Source organism: Propithecus coquereli, unplaced genomic scaffold (assembly GCF_000956105.1).
Source record: "Propithecus coquereli isolate 6110/MARCELLA unplaced genomic scaffold, Pcoq_1.0 Scaffold45, whole genome shotgun sequence".
Classification (NCBI taxonomy): domain Eukaryota; kingdom Metazoa; phylum Chordata; class Mammalia; order Primates; family Indriidae; genus Propithecus; species Propithecus coquereli.
Window position 1 is genome coordinate 9,324,377 of NW_012150285.1, and position 15,801 is coordinate 9,340,177.

General features: G+C 45.6%; 1 protein-coding gene across 1 annotated transcript in view; it reads right to left on the bottom strand.

Annotated features, from left to right (window-relative positions):
- The window catches only part of GAD2 (glutamate decarboxylase 2 (pancreatic islets and brain, 65kDa)), an 85,386-nt gene that overhangs the window by 51,638 nt on the left and 17,947 nt on the right, over positions 1–15,801 (bottom strand). Inside the window, exon 8 of the mRNA XM_012654856.1 lies at positions 9,046–9,125. Within this exon, the coding sequence (XP_012510310.1) occupies positions 9,046–9,125 (80 nt within the window). The remainder of the gene's footprint in view (positions 1–9,045; positions 9,126–15,801) is intronic.

A 15,801-nucleotide genomic window follows, 5' to 3' on the forward strand; every position in this document is an offset into this window, starting at 1 on the left:
AAGTGTTGGTGAGGATGGAGATACTGGAACTCTTGTGCACCACCGGTGGGAATGTAAAATGGTGCAGCAATTGCGAGAAACGGTATAGCGTTTCCTCAAAAAATTAAAAATAGAAAAACCATATGATCCAGCAATTCTAATTCTAGGTATCTACCCAAAACAATTAAAAGAGCAGTCTTGAAGAGGTAGTTGTACACCTATGTTTCACAGCAGAATTATTCATAATAGCCAAAAAGTGGAGGCAACCCAAGTGTCTGTAAATGGATGAATGGATAAACAAAATGTGGTATTTACTTATAATGGAATATTATTCATCCCCCAAAGGGAAGGAAATTCTGACACATGTTACAACAACAATAAACCTTGAGGACATAATGCTAAGTGAAATATACCAGTCGCGGAAAGTCAAATACTGCATGATTGCATTTATATGAGTGGAGTCCCTCGTGTAGTCAAATTCATAGAGACAGAAAGTGGAAAGGTGGGTGCCAGGGGCTGCAGGGAAGGGGTGACGGGGAGTTAGTGGTTAGTGGATACAGAGTTTCAGTTTTGCAAGATGAAAAGAGTCGTGGAGATGGATGGAGGTGATGGCTGCACAGTATGAGTGCATTTAATACCTCTCAAATGAGCAATTAAAAATGGTTAAGACGGAAAATTTTATGTATATTTTATCACAATAAAAAATTGGGGGGAAAAAGCAGGGGCTGTGTTTAAGTAGTGAGTAGTAGTTCTCTTCTGAGTCCAATCCCTGACTCTTCACTTACCAGCCACATGACCCTGGATGTGTCACCCGTGAGGTGTTACGAATCAAACGGAAAAAGAAAATCCAAAACTTCCCATACTGTTTAAAATTGTTGTGTAACTGTAAGGAAATAGACTCTTGTGTCTCTAATTAAATGAATTAACTAGATCAATTGTGTAAAGTGCCCAGGACTGTGCCTGGCATGTCACGAAGACTCAGTGTCAGCTGTTATTATTTTCTAATCCTTCCTGATATAGGACACAATGAAGCACACACACCACTACTACCCCTGAGTTCTCTGCATCTAAACCCATAGGAAACAAGGCATTCGGTGGGCTTCCCACAGCCCCTGCTCGGTAATAATTGGTTCGGTTTCTCTGTGAAGTCTATCCTATTACGGTGCACTGAACAGCTCCCCAAGGACCTGAAAGAGTTAATTAGCATCCCTAACCACCTTCAGGCACTGGCTGCAATTCAGCTAATTTAATAAAAAACTATAATGACCCCAGATTATTTATACTTTCAATTGTTCAAATCAATTGTATGATAAAGTGTGGTACTTAAGCAGCGCAGGGAAACGTAGTCTAACTGTAATTTATAAAGCCAGAGTGATGTGTTTAAAAGGAAGGCTAAGATGTACACGAACACACTAGTAGTTAATTTGTGGTATAAAAGCATTAATCAAATAGCTCACAAAATTCTTGTGTTACATGGGAGCTAGAAAAGCCAGTGATTCTTCTAGTCTTCCGCCACCGGGTATCATGTGTCTTGGTTGGATTTATTTTCTGCAAGGTTTTACAACAAATGACTGCTAATTTAGATAATGTAAAGGAAACCCTGAAGGTAGCAGAAAGAGAAGGAAAGATGGAAAAGAGAGGGAAGAAAGTATTAATTATAAAAATAGAGACTGCTAGAGAGTATTAATTTCTGAAAACACCCTTGAGTCCATACTTACAATGAGAGAGAGAGAGGGAGAGAGAGAGGGAGAGAGAGAGAGACAGAGAAAAGAAAAAAAAGACAAAAAGATAAAGAGAGCTCTACCCTACATTAGAATGAAAGAACTAATAAATAAAGATGGAATGGTGGCGTTAGAAAATCACTATTCTGCAACCATCGTAATAATAATTCAGGCAAAATTCATCAATGGATGCTAAACTAGCGGGTGAATATTTCAGGAGCAGCAGGATATTTATATAGTCTCAAAGCATCCCCTACAAGATACTTATTAATTGCAAAGGAGACAAATAGTCATTTTATAGTGGAGAAACCTGGAAAAATGGTCCAAGTCAACATTACTGGCAATCTCATCTCAGGACGAGATGCACTCGAAAAGGGTAAGCATTGCCTCCGCCGAGTCCTGCTCCGAACGCATCACTGGAATCTAATCATGAGGACATGTCAGGCAAATCTAAATTAACTACAAAATAGATGGTCTACATGCTCCGCAAAGATCAACGTCATGATAGACAAGGGCAGGCTAAAGACACGTGATGACGATTAAATGCCACGTGTGATCCTGGACTGGGGAACAAATAGCTGTAATGGATACAATCGGGACAGCGGACCCAACTTGAATAAGGCATGTAGATTTAATAATAGTATTGTACTGGTGTCACATTTCCTGATTTTGATAATTGTTCTGTGATTGTGAATATCCTTCTTCTTAGAAAATGCATTTGAGGGATTAAGGGGCAAAAGCAGCATGATGCCTTGTAAGGAACTTTCAAATGGCTCAGAAAAAATTATATATATAATTAATATATGTATTATTCATTACATTCAATATGTAATATTTAACTTTATATACAGTATCTGTATCTGGAGAGAAAAAGAAAGCAAATGTGTCAGAACATTCACAATTGGTGAATTTAGGTGTAGGGTATATGGGAGTTCTTTTTACTAATCTTGCAATATATCTTTAAGTTTGAAATTATTTAAAAAATACAATGTAACCAAAAAGTTGGATGAGTTAAAGTCTAAGAACCTTCCCAACTCTAAAGGTGTCTGATTTGAAACGCGTGGGCAGCTTGTGGACAGAGGCTCAGCCCGGCTTGTCCTCCCCCGACCTCCCCACCTTCCATCACAGTCCTGTTGCTCTCTCTTCCCGTGTCCTTCCAATTTTGTGTGTGAGATAATTCCAGAATTCTTGAGAGCGCCTTGGAGAAAGACCTTACACAATTTCAGCCAAAAGAATAAGGAACTCAACGAGGGAAATACAACCTCTGTTATCTATTTCACTCCTTCTTTTTCCCCACATAATTCACGTTTCCTCTCGAGAGGTCCTCCACCTCACAGAGAAACGGGCCTCAAGCCCCTCGCCTTCAAATGAGGAAACCAGAAGCCACCCTGGCCTGGATGCGACACTCCCCTCTGGCTGCCCTAGTTCCTCCCTTTCACGCTTAAGCTCCTGGAAGTTTCCTGTATTGGTTTCTCCCTTTTCTCGTCCGCCACTCACAAGGGCCACTGCTAACTGCCTTCTGCCCTCACCCCTCGTTGGAACTGCTCTTGCCACACTCACCAGCCACCTCCTCGTAAGTAAAGCCAAGGGGCAGTGGCGGGCCCTCGTCTCATCTACGGGTAGGATTTGGTCCTGTCGACCACTCCTTCCCCTAGACACACCCCCGTGGCCCTTAATTGTCCTCCCACAGCTCTGGCCACTCCTCAGTCTCCTCCGCAGGCTCCTCTTACTCTGCCTGTCCCTGAAGTGTGGGTGCTCCGCAGAGTTCATCCCCAGGCCCACTTGTGCATGGCTTCCCTTGTAAATCCCCTGAGCTCCAGGCTCATATTCCCAACTGCCACCTGACACCCTCCCTCGGATGTCTCATAAACGCTTCAAACTCAGCATCTCCTCATCCGAATGTCTCCCCACAGCCGGGGTCTGTATCTCATAAAGAGCCCCACGTGGGCTTAGCGCTCATCTTGCCTCCCGCCTCCACCTGCCCGCCACCAGGCAGCATTTCTATTAGTTCCACGTCCCTCTCCACGGTGTGCATCCCCTCAGCCCACCATGCACCACCCCCCATGCCTGTTACCACAACAACTGCCAGCTTGCAGTCTCTAACCCCATCCACTCTGCATCAAAAATAGTCTTTCTAACGTAACACTATGAGGTTGCTTCCCTGCTCTTAACAGTGCCGTCCCACGCCTTCCACTTCAAGTTCAAACAGCCTAACCTGGAGCACCAGGCCCTTCAAGACAAGGATATTCTGACCACATCCTCCCCTGAACAAGCCAAGTTCTCTCATCTACGATTCAGAAAGTGCTGTGGCCTCTGCCTGGAACATCGTCTCCTTTCCTCTTCATCTGGGTAACTCCCATCGTCCTTCCTCTAGATGTAGAATGGGATGTGTACCCATGGCAGCCTGTCCTCCCATCGTATTGTATCATCGTGTTCACCTTCCTGACCTGTTTTTGCCTCTTTCACATCAGACTAAGTTTTGTAGCATTTGTGACAATGTCCAGCGCATCTGCCACTGTGTCATCAATGAAGGCCACTGCTCATGCCCAATGGAGTAGCTCGCAGGGCTGCTGCTTCCATCATGTGGGAACTTGATATGCTTCCAAATTATCATGCATACGATAGAAATTTTCTCTCCTCTTCTCTTGACTGAATATTTGGGAAACATCGTTTTTGCTCAGTGGCCTAATCCAATTCTGAAATATCTTCTTTCACGAATACTCATTTTCTTCTAAATATTAATTCACTTCTCTTCTCTATCCTTAGACACAGCCACACAGCGTGAATTTGGATGCCACTAATTCAGATTTTGCAAATGTTAGACCCAATGACACTAGAATAAAAATTCATTAATCCCATCACTGTGAATATTCAATTTTTCATTAGCGAGGAAAGGGAACTCTGAATCTAGAAATGAAATAGAGCCTCCATTCAACACGGTTCCCTCTTGTGAATTTAATAACTCACTTTTACAAAATAGAATACTCCTTTTTGGTCATGATACTTCACATTAAAATGTAAGCCATGGCGAACTCAAGTTTTGCATTACCTCATCATACTCTACTTACTAGAATAAATTCAAATGCTTTTTCATTTTCAACTCTGAGAGAACCTAATCCAAACAAATAAAGATTTACTATACGTTTCTCTCTGTCTCTTTTTTTTTTGACTGAGAGCCATGTTTCACTTTGAGCTGGTCACCGAAGTAAGCCCCTGTGACTGCTGATGAAAAGAAGGTACCTCACTGAGATCTTCCCCCACAGGTGGCTTTGGGGTCACAGCTAGAAAGGCGCAGACTGTCTCTCTCACTGAGACATTTCCCTTCAATCATGAACCTTCAGCTAATTCAACTGTCTGCAGAACACGATAAAATCCACCACCCCAGCCGCTGACAGACTAAGGTGCAGTAGGAAGGAGTAGCCACAAGAAAGGGCAGCCTTCCAGAGCAGGTCCAGGCTGGTGTCGGGGGGAAGCCCGGACAAACTTCACAAAGCAGCTAGGAGACACCAGCACGCGGGACTCACACTGTCGGCCTTAAGTGATTTTCTGAACTGCACGCCTGACTTTCACAAGGACGCGATAATAAAAACAAACTGCGGCTGAGAGCGTTTTAGTTGATTCTGATGGGAATGGTGGCTACAGATGACTGTCCAAGGCCTTCTCCTGCGCTTCTGACCCCAGACACTTCAATTTCACTTAAATCTGCAGTCCCTGACCCCCAGGCTGTGGACTAGAGCCAGTCAGTGACCTGTTAGAAACCAGGCTGCACAGCAGGAGGTGAGTAGTGGGCCAGTGAGTGAAGCTTCATCTGTATTTGCAGCCGCTCCCCGTCGTTCGCATCACCGCCTGAGCTCCGCCTCCTGTCAGGTCAGCAGCATTAGATTCTCACAGGAGGGAACCCTACCGTAAACTGTGCATGTGAGGGATCCAGGTTGCGCCGTCCTTATGAGAATCTAATGCCTGATGATCTGAGGTGGAGCTGAGGTGGTGATGCTAGCTCTGGGGAGCAGCTGTAAATACAGATTATCATTAGCAGAGAGGTTCGACTGCACAATAAATGTGACGCACCTGAATCATCCAGAAACCATCCCCTGCCCCCATCTGTGGGAAACTTGTCTTCCATGGAACCAGTCCCTGGGGCCAAAAACGTTGGGGACCACTGACTTAAATCATTAAGGCCAGGCTCTCAGTCTTAAACTCATGCTATACGGATGACACGAATTACCAATATAAAGTTAAAGACTACATGTAGCTACTAACACAGCATTAAATTTTTTTTTCCAACATACTCTCATATAATACTGCTAAGGAGACAAATTGGTGAAACCATTTTGCAAGGCAGTTTGGCCTGATGTATCTCACTCCTTCAAAACATGCAGGTAATTTTAGTTAGTAGGTACACGAAGAGATAAACATGAGTGGAGGAGCTGTAGACACATAAGGATGTTCATGGAAAGATGGAAAGGTTATTTGTAACAGTAATGACAGGAACAGGAAAATGCTCCGCAGGGGGCTAATATTTTGTGTGTACCCTGTCCTAGGTATCATTTTTTAGCATTTTGCATTTGTCAACACATTTAATCTTCATAATCCTATGAAGTAGGTGCCACTACTTTTTCCTTTTTTCAGATAAAACGAGGCCCAGAGAGGCATGTGCCCACTCGTGCGGGCACTGAGATCTGAATTCGAGCAATTCAGTCCCAGAGCCGGCTCTCTAAAGTACTATAACACTCTCTGACACAGTCAGACCTGAAATATTGTACAGTTAAGCGTGTTTCTGTTTGTGATAATGTAGAAAAATACTCATGTTATCTTGTCTACTTAGAAAAAAAATGATCACAAATATGCAAAGAGATAAAAAAAGGATACGCTTCTATGCTTGGAAAAAGAGATTCAAAGGTTTAAACACTGGTACAGTATTAGTGATGATCTTTGGATGGTGGAACTATGAATTTTTCCTGTTATTTTCTATTTTTTTAAAAGTAAGCATGTGTCGGTTTTTACATATGGTAAAAACGTAATTTATTCCTTTTAAAACTCTCACTGTACTTCCTGCTCCCACTGGAGTTCCCCTCTACGTCTCCCCCTCGGTCCGCGCTTCCTCCATGAACTGTCTTCTCCCAGGCCTTGTTTTTTCCTTCCTTTTATCTCTTATTCTCTCTACTCTTTCCTGTTTCCTTCCTGTACCCTACTGCTCTCTCTCTCCCCCATCCCACAAGGTTCATTACTAAAAAACCATACTTTTTAGCATTATTTTAGTTTTTCTAATGGCTTCCAAAATAGTAGAAAATAAAATTCTTTGACTTTCCAATTTGAGGCCACCTGGCCAGTCACTGGTTCTCACCCCTGTGGGCTTCCCAGCACTCCTTTCCTCCCGCCTCCTGCTCTGCCCACCTGCTGGTGTGTGACAAGCCCCCGTGCCTGTCCCTGACCCCTTTCCTCAGCTCTTCCCTCTTCACCAGGACTGCGCGTCTCCTGCGAGCGTGACCTGCCTGCAGATGTTCAGATGTCCTCAGGCCTTTTGCTCCCGCGAGGCCCCGGCTGGCTGGCTGGCTTGGTGGACTTGTCCGAGATCACTTCACTGTCATACCTGCTGTTCCCAGGAGAAGTGGCAACGCTCGTGCTCTTAAGAGTGGCGGCAAGAGCCATCCCCCGTCCGCCCACTGGGATTTAACTCAAGAACGCTCTACCTAGGCTAGGGAGGAGGACAAGGACGGCCCGTCCGGGGGATTTTCTTTCCTGTATTCTAGGCTCCTTACTTACAACAGATCAACTCCAGAGTAAGAAAAATTTTAAAGTCATCTAAACCTTTATTCCTAGTTAGCAACTTTTGTTTTTTTCCAGCTAGTTTTCTCCTAAACCTCAGTTCTTACGTACCTGCTAGTGAGGCACACTGAGCCTTAAAAACACAAGGCAGGTCCTCGCTCCTGTCCTGTCGTCATTTCCCGCCTGTCTTACTGCCAGAGCCTCCCACCTGCCAGAGCCTTCCCTCTCCCCTTGCTTCCCGAAGGGTGGCCTCATCCATGTCCTTGAATAAAAATGCTTTTAAATTACGTTGTTCCCAGACCTATCGAGCTCAAATCCTAAATTCAGCTCCACTGCTCCCAAAGGAAAAATAACAGACTTTTTTTTTTCTGATTGTAAAAGTAACGTGTGTTCTTTGCAAACAAGCAAACAAAAGCAGGCACTATTGAAAGGTATAAATAAAAAAGTGACATCACCTTTAACCTCATGACCCAAGGTGAACAAGGTTATGAATCCACTGGGTGTTCAGAGGTTTCAGGGTCCCACGTGACCAACTGTATTTGCCACGCCATCCGCTCCTCCTACGACGGGTCACGCCTGGCTCCTCGAGCCCCATGAGGGGATTATTCACACCTCTGTGGCTTTGCGGCTGCTATTGAACCTTCTGTGAGTGCCCCTGCCTTTCCCTGCACCCATCCAACTCAATCCTAATTTCAAAAATGCATCTGAAGTCCCGCCTGTTGCAGGAAGCTTTCCACGACTTCCAATGCACACGCGTGCCGTGCAATCCAACCATATAACCGTCACCTCCTGACACTACTGCATCTTCCCCCCTAGATCACATGTCGTCAGGGAACTGGGATCGTGTATTATGCTTCTCCAGAGCCTAGTGACACGGTGGCCAATCAGTACACATCTGCCTAATAAATACGTATGAATAAATACATGGTTAATTGAGTGGCTTCCTTTTGATTTAGTGAAAGTTGTTACTCAAACCTTTGAAGACTGAGTCTAGTTTTTACTAGGTTCCGGGCCTACAGGGCAGTGATACTTCACATGGATGCCCTACAAATACTTTCAAATCTCCCCCACAAAGCACCACCCCAGATCCCAGAGTGCCTGTGAAATTCAGCTGCCGATTAAGACAGGGATTTTCCCCAGGAATCCTTCCATTCCAGCACAAAGTTGTTGAGTTACTGGTGCATCATTCACTCCTACTCACTAAACTGCACCCAGTCCTGTAATCACCTCATCAAGTTTATGCAACCCATCGTGCCAAAAGCAATGATACCTATATAAATCAGTGCTCAAATTGCCTACTGCCTCTAAAGTGCCCGGGTGATGAATGTCCTTCTGCACCTCCTTGGTGCAGACTATTTTGATCGATTTAACAAAGGTTCCGATTCAGTCCAGGGCTGTGAGAGGCTCCATGGCATTGAGGAGCAACCTCCGAGGGCCCCAAGCAAGAGCCCATGTCAAGAAGGAACAGTGGCCAGCAGCGGCCTGCTGCCCCGCAGTCATCTCCTATTTTCACACCAACAGGTACTTGCGGTGGAACTTGCAAATTGCTAACCAACAAGGGTGGCAGATGCACGCTCACCTCTCATCACATTTAATCAGGATCACGCTGTCTGTTCCAATCCCCAAGGCTGCAGCTCCCTTCTTGAGAGAAAAATGACTCTGTACAAGAAAAAAAAGCATATTTGAAATTAGTTCCATATAAAGACAAGATCCATTGCCTTGGCTTTTTCTTTTTCCTTTCTCCTTTTAGTTCTAGTCTGTTCCTCCGGTGCCTGGGCTGCTGAGAGAAGTTGGTATCCTTCACTGCGCTTTTTTTTTTTTAACTGTGGTGAAACACATATAATGTAAATACCATCTTAACCGTTTTTAAGTGTACAGTTCAGTGGCCTTAAGTACATTCACACTGTTGTACAACCATCACCTCCATCCATCTCCAGAACTCTTTTCATCTTGCAAAACTGAAACTCTGTACCCATTAAACAACTCCTAATTCCTCCCTCCACCAGCCCTGGCAACCACCATTCTACTTTCTGTCTCTGTGAATTTGACTACTCTGGGTTCTTCGTATTAGTGGAGTCATACAGTATTTGACTCTTATAAGTGGTGTATTTCACTTAGCATAATGTCCTCAGGGTTCTTTCATGTCGTAGCATGTGTCGGAGTTCCCTTCCTTTTTAAGGCCGACTAATATTCCCCTGTATGTACAGACCACATTTTGTTTATCCATCCATCTGCTGATGGACCCTTGGGTTGCTTCCACCTTTTGGCTATTGTGACTCACGCTGCTATGAAACATGGGAGTACAATTGCCTCTTTAAGACTCTGCTTTCAATTATTTTGAGTAGATACCTAGAGGTGGAATTACTGGATCACATAGTACTTCTATTTCTAACTTTTCGAGGAACCTCCATTCTTTTTTCCATAGTGGCTCTACCATTTTACATTCCTATCTGCAGTGCAACAGGGTTCCAATTTCTCCACCTCTTCACTGAAACATTTGTGATTTTCTGTTTTTTGATAATAGTCATCCTAGTGGATGTCAGATGGTAACTCATTTTGCTTTTGATTTGCATTTCCCTAATGATTAGATGTTCAACATCTTTTTGTGTGCTTATTGGACATTTATATACCTTCTTTGCATAAATTCTATGCAACTCCTCTGCCCATTTTTTAATAGAGTTGTTTGTTTTTGTTATTGCTGTTGAATTCACTTGGGCTTTTTGAAGGAAGATAACAAGATGTTGGAAATTGTAAATGGACCTGATACTACAACACACAGTAACTCCGAGCCAATTTGACATCAAGTCATACGTAACCAACCCATGTCATCAACCACCTCCGGCAGCGAAGTATGAATTTTGTATGGTTTCCAGACTTGCATTTTGCTGCCAAGAGATTACACTCAGTTTTTCCCAAGTTCAGTGAAATTGTGTGCACTGAGGAAGTTGGAGGAGGAGCTGGCCCTAAATTTAGCACTCTCCCTCCCAGCGCTGGAGGGGCTGTCTGTTGTGCAGGCAACTGCCCAGCCTGAAGCAGACTCTGGGAGGAGGCAGCAGTTCCTGGCTGGGGCAGAACGACTTGTCTGTGTGCAGAGAAAAGGCCACACGGGCAAGCCATTGCCAACTCTTTGTTTGTGCTTTTGGTTATTGATTCTGGGCAGGACTGTGTGTCTCAATGGTCGTAATCGCTGTGCCATTTGGAGAGCTGAGAAAGGCCAACCCAAGCCCAGCTGTGCTGCATGCCACATCAGCCTCTTACTATTAACCACAGATCATTAAGCTGTCCAAAAGGAGAGCGGCTTCCTCAATTTACATCTCCAAAGGGCTGCTGACTTGAATTTTAAGTCAGGGTTCCAAAGAGGGTAGTACTCTCTCTGCAAATGCCCACTTCTGACTCATCTGAATTCTTGAATATGCATATGCAGCACAGGGACTCTTAACAGATGTATTTTTAGGGCGTATGTCTAATAAGCAAGAAGAAATCACATTTATAACAGCAGCAAATAATGTCAACCAATCAAGGGGACATTGAACAGAGGAGTTGAAAAAGCCCAGTGCCGCTAGATGTCACGAGGAAGGGCCATTAGCTTCATTTTACAACCTGAGAATGACAAAGTGGACGATCGTTACCAAGATACCTGGGAGCCGGAGGAGAAAGCTTAATGAGGCTGGATGTGTAGAGACGCGTGACTCTCCCATTGAAAAAAGGGTTCCGCCTTGTGTATTTAGCAGAGCCTTGCAGGGGGGTAGGGGACGGCACAAGACAGGGGAGCAGCTGCCCCCGCTGAGAGAACACAAGCCACTCAAATTACGCCCCTTCGTGAATGAACGAGCTCTTAAGCACTAAACTGCCAAATGGCAAGTGGGGGCTAAGTAAGAGATCTGGTGCACCTGGTCAGCGACAGAGGCCGTATTCTCGTCTGGTCCTTAATGAGGAAGAATAGGGATCCTTAAATGAAGAGCAGTCACCCAGGATAATTGATCACGGCACCAAATGCCAGCAATTTAAAGAAAACCACATCCCCAAATGGAAAGCTTAAAGGAACAAAGGTGAGATGAGGCATGAAACAGAAAATGAGGCGGCGAACATCGAGTGTGTTTATATTTTCAGGAGAGGGAGCTGCAAAAGAGCTAAACGTTACCCACGAATAGCAAAGGACCCATGGAGAGGAAGAAACTTGAGAGGGAAAAAACAGAAAGCCACTGCCTAATGAGGAAGAAACGATGCAGACAGCGTAAGTGGCATGTTTCTCATTTTTAATCCCTGGCACTGCATTTAGTGGGGACACTTGTTGATGAACCGGAGGACAGAACAGGCTCCCGCCTGCTCAGCACCCAGGAAAGCAGGTGTTTGAGGAGGACTCGGGAGGCCTGGCCACGGGCAGAGGGCGAGAGGGACCTGGGTGCGGGTGGCCTTCAGATGTGACGCGCTGCGCCCACGTGGGGACGGGGGTTGACTGCTCTATCCATCAGGCAAAATGCTGAACACAAATTAAGAGCTACAAGGATTTGAATTTGTCCCTGAATAATAAGACTATGATTATCCTATGCCACTGCTAAGACTCGTAAGGATCAATTGTTCATCAGCAGAATGTCTGGAAAATAAGCTAATGAGCCCCCCGCCTGCCGCCCCTTCCCTGATTTGGGAAAAATAACAATAGACCCTTGAAAGACTTTCCTGCTTAATTAGGACTAAATCATATTTCAATTTAAGGGCAATACATATTAAACCCCCCTATGATTTTTATTTTATACTAAATGAAAAATTCAAGGTTGATGGAAGAGTAATTTCTCTATTTTTTTTTTTAAATATGAGGGCAATTCAGACACAGGTCACATGATTTCCCTTAGCTTTAAAACATGTGCAAACAAGTAAGGGGCTTTATAGTTATAAAAGACTTGTAATGAAAAAAGTAAGCAGGCTTTCTGGGTTTGAGCAGGATGAGATTATCTAGCATAAGAATGAGTGAGTGTCCCCCAGGCTGGGGAGGGCGGGTCCCTGCCATCCAGCTAGCCCTAGGCTGGCATGTGTAGCAGGAGCTTGCTCACTCCTTAATGGGGACAATAAATCTTACCTCCCTTCAGGGATGGCGTGAGCTTAAGGTGAGTGGTAGAAAGCTCGGAGACAAACCAGTTCCGAGTGTTGGCAGGCTGGTTTCTCCTTCTCTGCTAGAACTGAGATAAGAAGTCTGGAAGGCTACATTGATTCCTTCAAGCCATTGTTGGTCACATCCAGATATTTAACTGAGACCCAGATTCACTGCCTAGTGGACCACAGGGTTTCAGGGGAAGGGCTGTGCTAGGCTTGGGGGACACACAGAAGACGGTCCTAGTGCCCAGCTACCTCCCCCACCTCCCCTCCCACCTCCCCTCCCCTCGCTCTCCGTACCTGGCCATATTGGCCTTCCTGGCCTTCTGGGAGCTTGCGAAACTTGTTCCTGCCTCTAGGCCTTTGTAATTGCTGTTCCACTTTCCTAAAAACCTTTCCTTCAGATATTTGTATGGCCCCCTCCCTCATTTGACATAGGTCTCTGCTCATATATCACCTCCACAGGAGATCTTTTATGACCATTCTATAAAATAGCCCACTCTCCCCTACTACCTGTCACCACACGACCTTAGGGTAAATACTTAGCAGTTCACTGTCTGTCCCCTGCTAGAGCATAGGAGGCTGCATGAGGGCAAAGGCTCTGTCACAGTGTATAGCTGATAAATGATTGTTGAATTTGTCGACCATAGGCTCAGAGAACAAGGCCAGGGAAATGTCACTATTGCCATAAATTTCTGGCCACAAATCCCAATGTTGAGGTATGGCTTTCATGACTGGAGCCAGATGATGGTGGGCTCAGTAGACCCCAATGCCTCTAATCTAAGGCTCATTCTAAAAGCAAGTCCAGGTCTCCCGGGCACCTACCCCAGAAAGCCTAAAATGGGTCCTTCCCAAGCAGAAGGCAGCAGCAGCCCCTCCTAACCACACCTGCTGCTTCGGGGCAGAAAGAAGCAACCCAGAGACTTCAAATACAGAGAAAGGACACGCTAGCGTGGGAATCTCAGCTCTTAACTCTTCTGACATTCTACCAAGCGTTCTACCTTCCAGCTCTAAGATCACTCAGTGGTCCTTGGACTTGATCCTTTTGTCCCAACACCTGTCCCCTTCGTGGGTGGAATGGACAGGTGTGTGTGGACGGACAACGAACAGAGGTGGACGGGATCTTACACTCACGGATCCCCAGCCTAGGAAGGAGCTGGAACCTGCTTCTGTGACCCTTCCCCATGCCCTAGACACCCCTGATCCCTCAGCGATGGCGGTTCCAACAGCACCCCGGTATCCCTCTCTTCCTCCACACCCTTCCAGTGCACCCACTGGGTTGCCTCCTGTACCCCAAGATTTGAAGGAAACGATAGCCACGTCTGCCTTAGGAGGATGGGTTGCCCCTGTCCTTGCCTCTGCTCATCCACTGGCCTAAAAGAGCAACCTGCTTCCCAGGAAGCTCATGCTCTGCGAGACGGCCCGGCTGATTATTAATTCTTATCATGGAGGGAAGGGATCCCCAGCCATGCTTTTGCCGACTGTGTGAGTTGGAGGTGATCTGTACCCAGGGCACCTCTGCGAAGCTGCTACCTTATCAGTCCTACTCGATTCTAAGAAGTAGTGTGAGTGCCTATGCTCAACAGGTGCTCACAGAGAGGCCCTTCTTATTCTCCCATCCTCCTACCTAATGTGGGACCGTCCTCACGCCTCCCTCATGACCTCGAGCAGAATTTTGAAATCCTCAAACAAAATTAATGTCAATTCACTTTATTTCTTTAAGTAAATATGTGCCCTATGGAGTATATATGGACATCTCAAAATTATACAAATACGAATACAGGATTGATATTCCTGTGAATCCTGGAGTATCGCTCTGGTATTCTGGGAGGGGGACACATCCATCTTAAGGAAATCATTTGCCCCCAGACATGTCCCCTGACTTGTCACTCTCCCTGCTGCCTCCACGTTGCCTCCTGGTGGGGCTCGGCTCCTTCTCCATGCAGGACACCAGCGGGTGGCTTGTCCCAATAGCAATCTGGCTGCCTGTTTGCAAGGCGCTCACCCAGGGTCAGGTGCAGTGGGCTGCCCCTCTACCCTGTCACCTCACTTCACCCTCCTGACAACTGCAGGAGCTTGGCAGAATCATCTCTACTTTATGGATGAGGAGGAAATGAAGGGTCAGGCTCTGGGAGGTGGTAGACCTGGGCCTGTCGCTATTTCTAGTCAATTCCAAAGCACATGGGCTTCATCCACTCACTTGGAGAAAAATAAGTCTATCTAGTTACTTCTGACCTGACACTCGGAACAAAGGGGAGTCGGTCACCTGAGGTGGCATGTGACCTCCGGGGACCCCTGCAGACCCTTCTCCCTCCTTTCTCCCCCCCATGCAGTGGACGCTCCCTTAGAGCAGGCACTGGGGCTGCTCTGGGAAGTGCCTGGAGCAGGGAGGAAAGAAGGAACAAAGAAATTATCTCACTGTACGGTGGCTGGGAATGTGCCTTCCTGCCTCATTCCTTTGCCTCCTATTGCAATGGAAATGCCCAGGAGAGGCGATGCTTAGGTCTTCCCAACCACTCACTTCTCGGAGTAGCTTTCGGATTCTTTCCTGAGAGTAGGTGTTGATGGGACTGGGTAGAGAAGAAGAAACATGGGAGGGATCAGGGCCCTGAAATGAAAAGGAAGAGAGCAGAGGTGCTAAGGGTAAACTGAAGTTAGCTCACAATTTCCCTTGCCATCACTTCTGTCAGGCTACATTTCTGCCTAATGGGAAGCATTATATTTTGTGGGAGTTGTCTTATTCCAAGCTGCCCAGGCTGTTTTTTTTTTTTTTAAATCTATTTTTGGAATTAAAGCCCTCTGGAATAATGGTATCTTTCTAAAGCAATTATGAGAATCACCTCCCCACAGACATGGCCTGAGGCCATGTGGGGCCTCTGCAGAACACTGGTGACTGATTCCAGGAGACATGGATGTGAGCTGGGCTTGGTGCATAATGACTAGAGTGAGGTGGTTACGGTGATTTGCCTAAAAGATCTCAGTGTCTGTTATGATTAGGAGGAACATTTTTCCCAGATGACGTTATGCCGTTTCATGGAAGCTGTTTCTGGAAGAGTTTGTGCCACATAAGGAAATAAGAGAAATCTGGAATCAAGCTCATGGTTTAGGCTTTCAAAGGATTCAGAGCTAGAGATGTGGATGACTGAGCTGGGATCTTAGCTTCCCTCTAACCCTACTTTCAAGAAAGGATCAAGAATCCATCAGATTATTTTTTGCCAAACCTTCTATCACTGGTAATCTGGGGAAG